This window comes from Thamnophis sirtalis, unplaced genomic scaffold (genome assembly GCF_051295495.1).
Source record: "Thamnophis sirtalis isolate CommonGarterSnake01/CBP01778 unplaced genomic scaffold, rThaSir2_p1.2 scaffold_4, whole genome shotgun sequence".
Classification (NCBI taxonomy): domain Eukaryota; kingdom Metazoa; phylum Chordata; class Lepidosauria; order Squamata; family Natricidae; genus Thamnophis; species Thamnophis sirtalis.
Genome location: NW_028261384.1, coordinates 91,129,209 through 91,146,142, shown reverse-complemented (window position 1 = coordinate 91,146,142; position 16,934 = coordinate 91,129,209). Strand labels below are relative to the sequence as shown.

General features: G+C 37.3%; 1 protein-coding gene across 1 annotated transcript in view; it reads right to left on the bottom strand.

The window, feature by feature from the left end:
• Positions 1 to 265: 265 nt before the first annotated feature.
• The window catches only part of LOC106551420 (sodium channel protein type 4 subunit alpha), a 103,059-nt gene continuing 86,390 nt past the window's right edge, over positions 266 to 16,934 (bottom strand). Inside the window, exons 22-26 of the mRNA XM_087713380.1 lie at positions 15,799 to 15,852; positions 15,572 to 15,709; positions 10,555 to 10,659; positions 8,954 to 9,224; positions 266 to 3,309 (exon numbers count right to left, since the gene is read on the bottom strand). Of these exons, the coding sequence (XP_087569506.1) occupies positions 2,057 to 3,309; positions 8,954 to 9,224; positions 10,555 to 10,659; positions 15,572 to 15,709; positions 15,799 to 15,852 (1,821 nt within the window). The 3' untranslated portion in view covers positions 266 to 2,056. The remainder of the gene's footprint in view (positions 3,310 to 8,953; positions 9,225 to 10,554; positions 10,660 to 15,571; positions 15,710 to 15,798; positions 15,853 to 16,934) is intronic.

The window sequence follows — 16,934 nt, the reverse complement described above, 5'->3', positions numbered from 1 at the left end:
GCTGTTTTTATTTCACCAGTTGACCAAATCTTTTACCTCATCCTCATTATCTTTCCGAATAAGGCCCATACTGTTGTATCATCTGCATAATTCATAATATGGCTTGAAGCAAGCCTTGTACAATAATCATGGTCAATAGGGTGAACAATAGCAGACTTATGACACAGCCAAGATACATCTAAAGATACATCTTTATTTTCTTTATTTACATCTTTATTATTTTCATAGTACACATATCTTAGCAAAGATTTTGCAACCCCTACAATTTATCATTTGGATGTACTACAGGTTATTTATTTATAGGGCATGTCATTATGGCTAATTTAATTGTTGATTTCTAACATCCACCCATTAAGTTTGATTACATTCACATAAATCCTAGAGAATACGTAGAACTAGGAGCAATGGCTGCCATTAAGCCAGACTTTGAATAATGGGAGAAGTAAAAAAGGAAGCCTGTTTGATTAAGGGACAGGTAGTTAATAGAGGAGGGAATGGGGAGATGCAAACTGCAATTTGAACTGTGAATCAGAATGTAATCCATGCCTTATTCTAAAGCAGAGCTCTTTAAAGGAGAAAAAAGTGGATTGGCAAACAAAAAATGCAGCTTACATTCCAAGATTATATGTAGACTTGAGAATTAGAAAAATTATGAAATTGACAATAAATCCTGAGAACAGATTAGCACATCACATTTGATATTTTTTTTTGTTGAAAAAACAAACAAACTATATTGGTAGTATCTAATTAAAACTTAATTGGACTTCCAGCCACTTTTAACAAAAATCTTTTTAAGACTACTCAAATTATTTAAATAAAAAAATGAATCATATTTAAGACATTGCAGTTTTGTGTTCCTAAACTGTGCTGTTATTTCAACTATTAGTATATGCCATTCATTTTGCACCCATACTGTACATGCTGGAAAGAATCCTAAACCCAAAGTCTATGTCTATTAATATTATTATTTTTAAAGAAGTCAGAGACCCTCACCTAGTTGTTAATATCTGAGCACAAGTACAGATCCTAACTTTCACTGCTACCATCTTCAAGAAAGACATACAAAGAAGAAGGAAATTGCTAAAGATGAGTATTTTCCAGCTATTTCAAACTGGATTTAAGACGTACTAATCACTATGATCCGGCTTTGCATATTTTGTTTTCCATAATCATATCCAATTTCTGCATGTGGGCAGAATTTAGCAATGGGCATAAATTTCAGCCAACTGGAAATTTCAGTTTTGACTGAAAAAGAAAGTATATTTCTAGTTCTTATGGCTGAAAAAGAAGTGAAATACAAATAAATGAATTGTCAGAAGCCATAAACTGTACGTACATACATACATACATACATACATACATACATACATACATACATACATACATACATACATACATTGTTCAGGGATTCAATTGAAGGCTTTCATGCCCAATGATATTTCCCCAGCATTAGCAGAATAAATTAGTAAAATATTCAATCTTCTGAAAAATTGCATAATTGATCAGATCAATAACTAAATAACAGTTATTATTGGCACATTTTTAAGCACATGAAGCTTAAGAGATCCTGGTGAAATTCTACAGAAACGATCTGTATTCATTCAAAGCTTCAACCTGATTATAATGAATTAAAGACTTTCTTCTTTTCCCCTTTTCTTCCACTGCTTAATCATTCTACTAATAAAGAGTTGATTCTCAACTCATTCGATATGATTCAGTACTTACAATAATCAAAACTGATTCTGGGGCATTCTATGGAACATATGAACTAACATGAAACTAGGATATCTTTTCACCAGAAGAGGAGATGCTGCACATATACATTATGAGGAAAGAAGGGGGAAAAACACTTTGCAATTTGTGGTAAATTTTAAAAACAAGCAAACAAGCCAGAAATCAGATGGATTCTGCTTTCAATGTTGAAGTGTGGCGTGAAGTACCTGAAATCTGGCAAAAGAACCTTGTTTGTATACTAAAATAGAAGATGCCAAAAGGATTTTGTGAAAAAAATCATTTGGAACCATACACCAACATTTGTTGTCTATATGTGTGTTCATTATACAGATGACTCTTTTACACCACGTTTGGCATTCTCACTTTTTTTAGTTTTTCCAGAGTCATCTCCCTCCTTGCCATTATTGTCCTGCTCTTTCATTTCACCAGCATCCTTTTTAATCTCGGGGCTGCTTAGTGGCTCAAGTACAGGAGATGGAGCTGTTTCTGGGGACTTTTCCACTTCTACTTGTGAGCTATACATTGCGTTCATTTTGTTTGCAATCATTCCTTCTTTCTCTGGGGCATTTTCTTTCTGTATGTCCATATCTTGACTCTGCCTGTACAGATATGAGGCCTGTTTCACTGACCGTTTTAACAGATATCGGCGGAATGCTCTTTGGATTTTGATGGCACAGACTTCTTCCTGTTTTCGTTTTAGTGTTGTGGTAATGGGCTCATAAGATACTTTGGAAGGATTTGCAGCCATAAATTTCTCCTCCATTGATTGCTTCAGGGCATCCATTTCTCCAGAGTCTCCCAAAACTTCTTTTGTCAGGGCAAAGAGAATGTCCAAGCAATGTATTTTATCTCCAGGAACCATAGGCAAGTCCAGAGTGATCAGTTTAATTTTATTGGGTTTAGCAATTCTCAGCGGCTCTTGCAGGGTATCCACAAAATCAGAAAGTGTGCTGTAAGCAATAAATTGTGTGGCATCAGGATCAAACTTCTCCCATGTTTCATAGAACATTTCAAAGTCATCTTCACAGAGAGGCTCACTGCTCTCCTCTGTGGCTACGTTAAAATTCTCCAAAATGATGGCAATGTACATGTTAACCACAATCAAGAAAGAGACAATGATATAACTGCAAAAAAAGCAGATGCCCATGGAAGGATTGCCACAATCACCTTTCACATGACTGCCAGGGTTGTCCAGGTGAGGATCACAATCTGGGGGAACACTGTTCAAGATGGGGTTCAATAAGCCATCCCAACCAGCTGATGTGGTGATCTCAAAAAGACAAATGATGCTGTTACCAAACGTCTCGAAGTTGAAAATGTCATCAATGCCAGATTCCTTCTTAACATAAGCAAAGTTTGACATTCCAAAAATGGAATAAATGAACATAACCAGAAATAGTAGGAGGCCAATGTTGAATAATGCTGGCAGAGACATCATCAAAGCAAAGAGCAGAGTTCGGATGCCTTTTGCTCCCCTGATCAACCGAAGAACACGCCCAATTCTAGCCAATCGGATGACTCTGAAGAGAGTGGGCGATACAAAGTATTTTTCGATAATATCCGAGAGAACAAGTCCTAAAAGACAGGAAAACATTTTTTCTCAGAATATATCAAAATATCACACCAATTTTCAAAAATCATTATTATTAATTTATTGTAATCACATAAATATTGTACATACAAAATTCCCCCTAATATCAAATTCAACTATAGAGGGACTATCAATCTGAAACAAAAACACCTAAAAGTATGAGTGGCTTCTAAATATTTGTGAAATACTTTAGATGCAGAAAGGATACAAAAAGGTGCAGAAAATGTGGAAGAAATTGACATGAAATCATATTAAATTATTATATAGCAAACATATATTAAAACAGATTGAAGAATATTTAGACAATACAACTTACAAAATGGATTCAACAATAAAAGGAAACTTTTAATAAGCCAATTACTAAGGAGGAAACAAAAATATAATTCAAAAATGGAAATGCAAAACTCTTCAGGACCAAACAGATTTTTGGAAGTGCACTACAAGATCTTCCAGAAAATTCTGATTAAATCATTACTTCAGGAAATGAATGAAATTTGGCAATGTCAAATAATGCCTTGTTCCTGGAAGAAAGCTTTAATTTCTTTGATTTATAAAGAGAGAAATTACTTAAGTTTTCTTTAGTTATATAGAGTTTTATGTCTTGAGTCATATTTAATTATACAATGTAGATTATAAACTTTTTATAGCAATAATTGCAAAGAGAGAAAATGGCCTTTAACTGAAGTGATATACCCAAATCAGGCTGGATTTGTTTTGAAGAGATATTAAAGAGATAATATCAGATATATTTTGAATGCTACTGATAATTAAACTAGAAAAGAAAGAAAATGATATTTTTAGATGTAAAGAAACCTTCGATAATTTGGAACGAAAATTTATGTTCATGAGTATGAAAAATGATGAACTGTGACAAGAACAAGAAAGATAAATATATTAAAGGTGGTTCCTCCTTCCTAACAACTATTCACTCAATGACTGTTCAAATTTACAATTTTGTTGAACAAATGGCACTTATGATGGGTCTTTGTACTTCAATAGTTGCATCCCATTGAGCCAATAGTTGCATCTACAGTCACATGCTGATGATCTGGGTTTTGGTAACTGGCTTGCAATCATGATATTGAAGCACCCATAGTCACATGACCATGTAATTGCAACTTTCACTACTGCCTTCCTACAAGAAAAATTGGGGAAGCCAGCAGGGAGTCCCAAATGGTGACCATGTGATGTCACGCTTAATGACCTTATGGGATTTGCTTAACAATGGTAATTGAAACTGAAAGGGTGCAAGCACTTGTCATTGGTGTTTCTGTCCACTTGGCTTGGCAAGGGAAATTCTGGTACCAATTACTGTTGCTAAGTGAGCACTACCCACATTATCACAAAAACTTACAACATATGATAAGAAAATAAATTCTCAGAAATCAAATTATCAAAGCAAAAACACAAATTAGAAGTATGTGCAATTGATGTTGCATTATAGTTATATAACATCTAGAACAGCTGGCAGCCAAGTGTGCATGCACAAACACATACAAAAACTCCATTCTGCACTGGGGACTTTTATCTGCATCCATGCTGGGAAATTGCCTGTCGTGTTCGGGCTTGGAGAGAAGGATATCTCCTTTACTGTGCTAGGTGCTCACGTGCGCACATGCATGCATACATGCATCCCAGGGGTGGGTTCTTGCCAAATCTATAGTGCTGTTTAGAACCCGTTCCAGCTCCCTCTCCCCGCCCGTCCGCACATCATTAAGATGAAGAGCGAGAGGAGGAATTCTGGGAATTGAAGTCCACAAGTCTTAAAGCTGTCAAGTTTGAACACCCCTGGGTTTTTCCCCCCCTAAAAGGTTAGGGGTGCAAGGGCCTTGTAACTTGACAGCTTTAAGACTTGTGTGCTTCAAATGCCAGAGTTTCTGAGCCAACATTTTGGAGCGTTGTTAAGTGAGTTTCACCACATTTTACAAGTTGGCCACGCCTACAGTCACATGGCTGGCAAGCCACTCCCACCCGGTCATATGGCCAGCAAGCCACTCCTACAAAGCAGGCCACACCTACAGAAGAGGTTCTAAAAATTTTTGAAACCCACCACTGATGCATCCCATTTGAAGTTTGGGGACTTCCCTACCTTGTTTAGCAAGCTGCAAGCTCCCCTTTGGAGCACAAATGTTCAATTCTGCAGATGCAGACACTGAGGGACCTCATTGTTCATTTTTCTCTTTAGTATTCCTTTTGCAGTACCTCCCTTTGCAAACTTCTTCTAAGCTATTCCTTGCTGTTCCATGATCTGCATCTTACTGCCAACTTGTGGTGCCAGAATGAGGCAAGTCCCCAAGCTTGGAATGATGTGTGTGTGTGTGTGTATACATGCATGCACTCATGTGAATACCCAGCATGCCAAAACAGAGCTTCTACTCCCCAAGCCCAGGCACGACTGGCAGTTTCTAAGCACAGATGCATACAAAAGTCCACAAACGGAGAATGTGATTTGTGTTGTGAGCATGTACGTGCTTGGCTGTCAGCAGTTTGGGAAGGCGAAGAGTTTCTGAAACATGAATTGTCCCCACATCTTGTTGTGACTTGTTCTATGCCAACCCAGCCTTGCCCACCCATCTGCGCCCACCCAGCCACATCCATTTGGCCATACCCACTTGTCCCTACCACTTGTCTGTGCCAAGTTGGCAGAGCTGAATCAGCAGCACTAAGCCTGCCATGCCCAGTCGTCTGTGCCCACCTGGCCACACCCACCCATCTATGTCAATCTAATGCTGTGATTGTCCCATTCCTCCTTTTCCATGCCTGTGAGTTGGGCTATTTCTGTAGCCAGATCTAGCCTTCTTCTGGAATACCAATAAATCTGTGTTTAAAAAATATCCTGGCTAAAGATTAAGCTTGTTGAAGATGTCATGGAATGAAGCAGGAGGCAATGCTAAGGAAGTCAGCCAGTGCTGCTAGAGAATGGTGGTGCTGATAGAGAAGCCCAAGAAGTCCAGCTCCATTTTTTTGGCATCATTGCTCCCAAAGCCAGAATGGAGTAGGCAAAATAAACTGTAAAAAGTATGAAAGTTCTTGGATGGAAATCTTATAAAGGTGGCAGAATTGGCAATATACAGTGGGCAGAATCTATCTATTCATCTATCTATCTATCTATCTATCTATCTATCTATCTATCTATCTATCTATCTATCTATATCTGCAAAGTTGAAGTGAGGAAAACTAAGGCCTAAAATTAACTGAGCCTTTCAAGAAATGTTTAAAAATATAATTTAAAAAAGTTTCAACATGTAAACAATAAGAAAAACTCAAGGAAACGATTGGTTCACTATTGGGACAAGATACAAGAAGATAACAGGCAGCAGGGAGAAAGCAGAATTGCTTAATTTATTATTTGCTTCTGTCTTTACAAAAGGAAGAAACAGTTCAACCAAACAAAAACAGTACTATAAAAGGCAGATTGAGAATACAAACCAAAATAGGCAAGAAAATGAAAAGGCAACATCTATCTACTTGAGTGTAAATTCAAATCATTAGGACCAGATGGATTATCTTCCAGGTTCTGAAGGAACTATCAGTTCAACAACAATAGCAGGGACAAACCAAGAAAAAATAAGCAGTGGATCTGCTAACATTTAGAAACAAGCAAAACTATTATTAGAAACCATTGTGGGTTTATCCAAAACAGGTCATGTCAGACAAACTTTTTGACAAAGTGATTAAATTACCAGTGAAATGAGGTGTACATAATATATTTGGACTTCACTAAGGCATTTAATAAAACAGATCATAGCATACTTCTTGGTAAGATAGAAAAATATGGAATAGACAGTATCATCACCACATGGATATGTAAGTGGCTGATCAACCGCACTCATTGTGTAGTTTTTAATGGAATTATTTCTACATGGAAGGAAGTATGCAGTATGCAAGGTTCTGTCTTAGGCCCAATACTCTTCAACATGATTAAATGAAAGGATAGGAATTCATAAATGTGCAGATAATACCAAACTTGGGGGAATTGCCAACAACATGCCAACTTTAGAAGAAAGGCTCAAGACCCAGAAGGATCTTGAGAGACTTGAACACTAGACCCTATCCAACAAAATACTATTCAGTGATGAGAAAAAAGACCATTGGCTTACCTGAACAGTCATTCTCAGGGCGCTGCGAGGAGAGTCCAAGCGTGGGTTAACACAGCACTTTACATTTAGAAAAGAAAAACCAAATGCAGAGATATAGAATAGATGGTACCTGCCTTAACAGCAATAACTGCAAAATGGATCTAAGAGACCTGGTGGACAACCAATTAAATATGAGCCAGCAGTGTGTGACAGCAATCAAAAAATGCCAATGCAATCTTAGGTTGCATTAACAGAGGAACAGTATAAAGATTACGTGAAGTGTTGGTATCTTTTGTACTGCAATGATAAGGCCACACTTGGAATACTGTGTCCAGTTTTGGTCTCCACAATACAAAAAAGATGTTGAGACTCTAGAAAGAGTGCAGAGATCAATAAAGATGATAAATTTCCTGTCAGTGAGAACAATGAATCAGGAGTGGTGAGTGGTCTATCACTGGAGGTTTGAAGAAGAGATTGGATGGCACTTTGTCCAGAATAGTATAGGTATCCTGCTTAAGCAGGAAGTTGAATAAGAAGACCTCCAGGATCCCTTCCCACTTGGCGATTCTGGTTTAAAACCAGAACTGCTAAAGATAATTTTAAGTGGTGAGCTCTACATTGGTCATAGGAGGAAGGCAAAAATATAAAGCTATGACAAGAAAAAATGATTACTTGGTCAGATTTGTCATTTCTTTAGGAAGAGATAAGGAATAGCTCTCAGAGTGATCTACAGACATGGTAAATACAGTAGCAGGATATAAAAAGAATGATCCAAAACATCCCTTTTTAAAGGACGGAAACAGAATGTAGATTGAATTGCAGATCTCACTTATAGTCATACAGTTTACTAGTTTCATAATCAGAAATATGGATTGCCTATGAACAGCAAAAAAATCCATTGTTATTCTTTTAATAATTGGGAAGATTTGGCAATATTTCTGGAAGTGTCTAGGTAGGAAATCAAATGGATTACCTTTTAGAGGCTGGGTGAAGCAAGAGAAGGAATGGAAAAATCCCCTGTCAAGTAATGAAGGCAACAGATAAACTCTGGAATAATTTTCAAAAATTATTCTGCTTGTTTTGTAAAACAGAAATATCTTATCACAACCTCCAACCATCGATAGTATATTCAAGATTTGTTAAGGAGAAAGTGGGAATACCATTTTAACACTATTGTTATTTGGTACAATTTGTCAGCTCAATTTCAATTTCCTTTGTACATCATGCCATTAAATATAAATCTATTTTATTAATTTTTTCAGCTTGATTTTCTCTTCATTTTAGTAGGCACTTTTTAAAATATTCTAAACTTTTTATTCATGCATGTCTTCATGTTTAATATTGTTTTGAAAAAGATTTGGATTACATGATTATTTATTTGCACAGATCTGCTCCAGAAGTTGAGTTTGAGTATGTTGGTTACATAATAGCTTTTAGCTAATTGTACTTATCCTATACCACCTTTATTCCTGCTTTGCTATTTCCACTGTACATACCGTTGATTGAAGTATTTCAGAAACAAATCAGTTATGCTCATATTTGTTCTTACCTACAATGGAGAGAATGACCACAACAAAATCAAAGATGTTCCAGCCATTAGTGAAAAAGTAGTGCCTCAGGGCAATCATCTTGAGAAAACATTCAGATGTGAAGATGATAATGAAGACCAAGTTGATCTGAGCAAGGATAGTTATCTTGGTTTGGCTTTGGTCATCTGTTTCCACCATCATTGTTACCATGTTAAGACAAATGAGGATCATGATGATTATATCAAAAGCTTGCTGAGTCACAAAGTCAAAGATCATCCCTTGATACTTGTTCTTCAATAATTGGTAGATATGCATGTGTGTATGACAGAAAGACAGGAAGGGTGCAAGACACATGGACAAAGACAAACATGAAAACGAAAGAAAAGGAAGAGAAATGGAGAAAAACTCAAAGAAAAAGTTGAAGTGCTGAAGGGCTAAATCTAAATCATTTAGTATGCTACCCAAAAGTAAAAATTTCCAATTTTTACTGTCTTGAAGCTACTTGAAGACACAAACATTACTTTTTAAAAGAAGAAATAAGTTTCTTGACTCTGAATTATTTTTTAAAAATAAAAATTCCTAATGTTTTGAGAAAAAACAAGATCACTGTATTGCCCTAGAATCTCATCATTATGCTAAGACCCCTGACTTGTGAGATTTCTTAAGAGAGGGATGGGTGACTCACAGCCCATTTAGTGGACTTCAGAACTTGCTGAGATAATGCTGTTGAACTTTGGTGAGAAAATGGCTAAAGTTGGGCTGTGATACTTCCTGTAAAGTCTAATTCATACAATGTCACCCTTAATATTTCCGAACTTCTACAAAATAAACTGAAATATTTTAATCTCATTATTTATGATGATATCACTATCCTCTAAGACCTGAGCATGGGAAGGAGAAATAATGATTTTAGGAATTACCTGGAATCACTTATAATATCAGTTTGCCTCTGTAAAGACAATTAATGTACAGTACCCACTTCACAACTGCTAGAAAAACTAATGATAATGCTTCTATAAAAATCACTGCAGTAGATATCATGGGCAGAAAAAAGTCAGATGTTGGTATTAGAAAACAGTAGGAAATGAAGAACTTGGAATCTAGGAAAAAGAAACTTGGATGCAAAGGAAAGAAAGAAATAGAAAAAGTTGGTAGAAAAGGATAGTAATCAGTTAAGGGTATATATGAAAACTTGTTAGGAACCTGGCCTCAATACTTTTTTTCCCTTCATGTTTACCTTCTGAAAAATAAACTTCATAGCAGTTGTCATAATTCTAAAGGGTTATATATTAACATATTTTTATGATCCCGAGAGTCTTGTACAGTAAATTCTCAATTTACCAGAGAGCGGGAAAGTTAAAGCAGAATCTCCATTAAATCCAAATGGTATCTTAGACATGTGCAAAAACACATGGTATGGGAGCTTTTGCCAGTTGTTTCCAAAATCTGCAGCCAAAGTTCATTAAATCAAAAATATATTATCATTTAGTGAGACAATTAATATTCTGACTAGTTAGATTAGCTTTTGTATCTAAATATGGGGCGAAGGGGGGGGGTGTTTCTGAGGGGAACAAATTCCCATGGACACTGACCATAGGCTTGGATCGTGAGAATGGCATACCTGGGGTCTTGGAATGGGCTTCACTGGTTTTTTTGAACCTAGTTTCTTCATGGCATTGTAGTATTTTTTTTGTTCCTCTGTCATGAAGATATCTTTGCCTCCAAAGTAAAAAAAAGAATCACCCTTATTAGACATGATGTGAAATCATATAGTATTATCATCATCATAATCATTATTATTATTATTATGTGGTTAATCTTTAGTGAGATTCATAGCCTTTGGGGCTGGTTGGTAGCTCAACAGCTCGAGTCCTAACCAAGGACCTAGGAATTGTTAAGGTAACGTCGAAGAATATAAGCTGTTCCAGGTAGGGTGTTTTTTTGTAGAATCAGAATGTTCAAGTCTGATAAATGTAAAATTTCCAAATAGCGAGGTATCACTCTGGGTATTGCTCCAAGGGCTCCAATTACAATCGGGACAACACACAATTTCTTTTTCCACAGTCGCTCAACTTCAATTTGCAAGTCCCAGTACTTTGCTATTTTTTCTTGCTGTTTATCTTCAATTCGTGCATCTCCAGGTATTGCAATGTCAATGAACCATACTTTTTTCTTTTCAACTATTGTTATGTCAGGTGTGTTGTGGGCCTGTCAGTCTGAATTCTGAAGTCCCACAAGATCTTGACTTTCTCATTCTCTAAAACCTTCTGGACCTGAATTGAATTGAATTGAATTTATTAAATTTCTATGCCGCCCTTTTCCCCGAAGGGGACTCAGGGCGGCTCACAACCCAAGTCAAGGGGGAGGGTACAAATAAGGAATAAAAAGATAGACAAAACAATACCATAGTTTAAAAGCACACAACAACCATACCATTCGAGGGGGGGACAAGACTCATTAGCCCCAGGCCTGTCAGAATAGCCAGGTTTTAAGGCCTGGAGGGTAGTGAGGGTTCGAATCTCCACGGGGAGCTCGTTCCAAAGGGCCGGAGCAGCCACAGAGAAGGCCCTCCTCCAGGTGGTTGCCAGACGGCATTGGCCAACTGATGGAATATGGAGGAGGCCTAATCTGTGGGATCTAATCGGTCTATTGGAGGTGATCGGCAGCAGGCGGTCTCTCAAGACCTGATGTTCCAAGTGATTTTTGCTGCACTCAAATTAAAACTTTTGGCACAATTTCCAGTGAATGATCTTAGCAACGTGGTGATGGCATTGTAGGTAGTCAGTTTGTGAAATTTTGCTGCACCCACTGATCAAGTGGTCAACTGTCTCATCTTTCTTATTACAGAGGTGACATTTGCTGTTGGTGGTAACATGGTGAATTTTTGCCTTCATGTAGTTTGTGGCTAAGGCTTGTTCTTGAGCTGCCAAAATAAAGCCTTCTGTTTTTTTTTCAGTACTCCTGATCTTAACCAGTTCCAAGTTAGCTTTTGGTCAGCTTTGCCTTCAATACTTTTCAAATATTGGCTATGCATAGCTTTTTCAGCTCGCTTCTCAGTTATTTCTTTCTTATATTCAGCTTTTGACTTTGTTGTCTTTAAAAGGCCTCCTTTATTTACTTCCTTAATCATTCATTATTCACTTTTCTGGATGTAATCATTCAAGCTGTGTTTTTCTTCTTCCACAGTCTGTTTTACTTGTAGGAGTTCTCGACCACCCTCTGCTCTTGGCAGATATAATCAGTCAATATCACTTTTAGGGTGCAAAGCATGATTCATTGTCATAAGCTTCCTTGTTTTTCTGTCCATCTGGGTTCAGTCAATTATTCCTGCAGAGTATCGAATCACAGGTATAGCCCAGGTATTTATGGCTTTTATGATGTTTCCTCCACTCAATTTGGACTTTAATATCTTGCGAATTCATCAAATGTATAGGCCATCTATAGTTTCCAGGATCCTTTCCTTTTTCTTTATCTTTTTGGATCAAAAATGTCCTTTCAGTTGTCATCCATTCATCATTTTCAGGTGTTTTTAAGATCTGGTTCATTTGGGCTGCCAATCTTTTGTGCACACTTGCAAGTGCCTTTAACCAGAAGCCATGTAACTCATCTGGTCCAGGTGCACTCTAGTTCTTCACTTTTCTTGACTGTCTTTGCATCATTTCTTTTGTTATTTTCACATCTTCCGTTTTATGCACTTTAATAGAATCCTCAATCTGTTAAAGTGCATAAAATTGTTGTTGTTGTTGTTATATTTTATTCATTAAACATGAAACTCAGTCAACTGAACATTCAAAAATGCATCACAAATACCATTGACTGATGCTAATGGTTGATACAGGTTGCTGCCATTGTCCTAGGTATCAACAAAGTACCTTCTTAAAATATACAATATTCCAAGTAGCTCAGTTTTTTGCAGTTCTGCTGGTGTTATTGCAGGAAATTGCAATTTCTTGATGTATCTTATAAATTTTTTGGGACATGGTACCAAATGCCCCGATGACAATGGGTATCACTATTACTGTTGTTGTTGTTGTTGTTGTTGTTGTTGTTGTTGTTATTTAATCTTTAATTCAATTCATAGTCTGGGGCTGGTAAAAACTTAACAGTTCAAGTCCTAACCAAGGACCTAAGAGCTATTAAGATAACATCTGAGTATATAGGCAGTTCCAAGTTTGGTGGGGTTTTTTGCAATGTCAAAATATTCAGGTCTGGTAAGTTCAAAATCTCCATGTATCTAGGCAGTGCTTTTGGTATTGCTCCAAGCATTCCTATTACTATTGGTATAACCGTCGATTTCTTCCTCCACAATCGGCTCAACTTCAATTTGCAAATCTCAGTATTTCGTTATTTTTTTCTAGTTGTTTCTCTTCCATTTGTGCATCACTTGATATTGCAATACCAATGAACTAGACTTTTTTCTTATCTACAATAATGATATCAGGCATGTATCTGGGCCAGATGTCTTTCTGTTTGGATTCAAAAGTCCCTCAAGATTTTGACCTGTTCATTTTCAAGAAATTTGTCAATTTGGTGTTCCCAGTCATTTTTGCAGCATTCGAACTCAAACGTCTGGCAAAGCTTCTGTATGATTTTGGTAACTTGATCATGACATTGTAGATAATCAATTTGTGAGATTTTGCGGCAGCTACTGATAAGGTGATGCACTGCAATAAGATACTATTTTTCTTGTTGCATAAGCAATGTTTGCTGTTGTCACCAACATGTTGCGTTTTTGCTCTCATGGAATTGGTTTGTAGGGCTTGTTCTTGGGCAGCCAAAATGAAGCTTTCCATTTCATTCTTCAGCACTCCTGATCTCATGTTAGCTTTGTATCTACTTTTCCTTCAATGTCCTTTAGGTATTGACTGTGAATAGGCTTATTCTTCCAGTTACAAACTCGATACTCATTGTTTCCTTTTGATATTCTATAGCAATAGCAATAGCAATAGCAGTTAGACTTATATACCGCTTCATAGGGCTTTCGGCCCTCTCTAAGCGGTTTACAGAGTCAGCGTATTGCCCCCAACAACAATCCGGGTCCTCATTTTACCTACCTCGGAAGGATGGAAGGCTGAGTCAACCCTGAGCCGGTGAGATTTGAACAGCCGAACTGCAGAACTGCAGTCAGCTGAAGTAGCCTGCAGTGCTGCATTTAACCACTGCGCCACCTCGATTCTGCTTTCAATCTCGCTGTTTTCAACAGTTTCCTTTGTTCATCTTCAGCAGATGCTCTTTGGCTTTTTTTAATGTAGTCATTTAAGCTATGTTTTCCCTTTTCCATAGTTTGTTTCATTTGTATGAGTCCTCTTGCAGTACAATCGATCAATATCATTTTTTGGATGCAAAGCATGGTGCATTGTCATTAGTTTCTTGTCTTTTGATACAAATTATCAACTTCTAGCTGAGTCCAATCAATTATTTCAGTTGAGTATCATATTACAGGCACTGCCCAGGTATTAATTGCCTAAGATATTTCCGTCACTCAGCTCTGATCTCAATATTTCCCAAACCCCTTTTATGTATTTTGTTGAAGTAGCTTCCTTGACTTGGTTGTGCAACAGGTCAGAAGCTTTCAAAACTCCTAAGTACTTGTATCCTTCTGGTGTTACTTCTTTTATCAACTCTGCATTATCAAATTTGAATCCATTATCATCAACAATTTTTTCTGCCTTAACAGCAATTGTTACATCTTTTCAGTGCCAAATTGTTTTCCCTTCTTAATTGTTTTATTCTTTCCAATTTTCAAGCCCAATTATTCAGTAATAACATAAGGTGCTGCATACATTAGCTGATTTGTTTGAGCTAATGTTTCTGTTGGAATAGTCTGGACAGCTTCATTCACATTCTTCAATAATTTAGCCAAACGTCTCTTGCTAACTTGATCAGTTTTGGCAATCACTCATCTTCCAGTTTCCTATCAACTCCATAGCAGAGGGAGCCGAGTGCTGTATCATATTAGCCATAGTATTCAATGCAAGTTTTGTTGATCCAGGCAACATTTGATCCAGCATATAATTCACTTGATATGTTTTCACCATAGTTAAATAGGTTTGTAGCAAGCAACCTGTTTCCAGAACCTGTCAAAATTGGCTGAATACTATCTCTGTGCTGCATGTCTTACACCACAGCTATAGTTTTCAGGACAGGTTCTTAGGCTCTGGGAAAGCAAGGTGGGCTTCAATCTGATCCCTGAAACTTAACTATAATTCAGTTATTCAATTTGCAGTTACAGGCTCACAGATTATTCACAGCAATCTATGAATCAGTTCTAAGTAATGTTTATAAGATTATTCCATGCTTTGCCTTGGGCAGCTGTAGTGTATTCAATTAAAATGCTTGGAAAGTAGAGGACAATCTTTATGGAAAATCAGAACCAGCATTTGTCATAGGGTTCCAGAACTGGCCTCTGCCATGGATAAACCAAACCACTAGAAGGCTGTACTGTACCCTTTTTCTCATATGAAGAACAGCCAAAAGTAAAATATTCTGGCCACATTGAGTAGTTGCAGGAAGCATGCAATTTGGGTAATTTGATTGTCTGTACTATTGGTAAAAACTTTTCCGGAACTACTTATTTGAAAGAGAGCATATGCCTTTCGAAGCAAAATAAATAAATAAAACAAATTAAAGATACTTATCTTTTTTTTTTGCTGGTTGAAATTGTCAATGATTACACCAATAAAAAGATTGAGAGTGAAGAATGACCCAAAGATAATAAAGATGACAAAATAGATATACATGTAGAGATTAACTTCATATTGAGGCTGTTCCTCCTGCTGGAAAGGCAAAGGAAGCAATGAACCCCTTGTTAATTCCTCCATGAAAGCTTCAGAAGGGGCAAAGAAACATTGTCTTTTCAAATTACCTCACGGGAGTCAACAGCTGCATACATGATGTCCATCCAGCCCTTGAAAGTGGCCTGCAAGGAAAAATAATGCAGACACATTCATTTTGATTGAGAATAGAGCAGGGGTGAGCTTCAAAAATATTAGCAAGGGGTTCTCTGCCCAATTGGCGGGTGGCCATGGCCATGGTGGCCGTAGCCTAGTTGGCCTCCTGCACCACGGTGGGGGGCGTTTTTGCCCTCCCCTGGCTCCGGAGCTTTTATTGAGCCTCCAGGAGGGTGAAAAGGGCCTTCCCAGGCTCTAAAGGCCCTCTGGAGGCTGGAAGCGGTCCCATTTCTGGCCTTCTTGAATTTCTGGTAGGCCTATTTTTCACCCTCCCTGAGTCTCCACACACACCCTGCACTTACCTACATCCAAAATGGTCCACATAGGGACCCCTGGGAGGGGAGGGGCATGGTGGACAGGGCCAGCCATGAGTGGGATTTGGGGGTTCTCTGAATTGCACAGAATATTAGCTAGAGGTTCTCCCAAACCCCCGTGAACTCCCAGCAGCCCAACTCTGATATAGGGGACTGTGAATTTGTAAAAACATATATAACCCAGGTTGGAAGTTACATCTTTCATTCTCTTTTTCTAACTTTTTAGGGGGGGGAAATAAAAAAATAGAATTGCCTTGTGAAGAGAGAATAAGAAAGGATGAGGACAGCCATGTTTATTTAATCACACAACTGTCTTTGTTAAGTGAGAGAAAGGAGATTATATCAACTTATTCAGATATTCCTTTTAATGAAAATTAGAACTATCTGCTAATATATATTGATTGAGCAGGTACAGGACAAACAAATATGTTTTTTCTGAATAATTTGGATTAGTTTGTAAAGAGGAATTAGAATAGAATATATTTACATCAGCATGTAATTTCTTCATAAAAACAAATAAAGTATAAACTCATCTTCATTGGATTGTAATTATCTTTTCTGTACAGTGTAACTGACTGGAACTCATTTCTGAATGTGAACCCTTCACAGTGGTGGTAGTGGGGGTGAGGATATATGATACAAAGTGTTTTGAATAATGGTAGTTTCAATGAGGGTAAAGAGTAAACATTATCATTTCTATTTTAGAGGGGGAAATAGAAATCATTCTGAAGGAACAG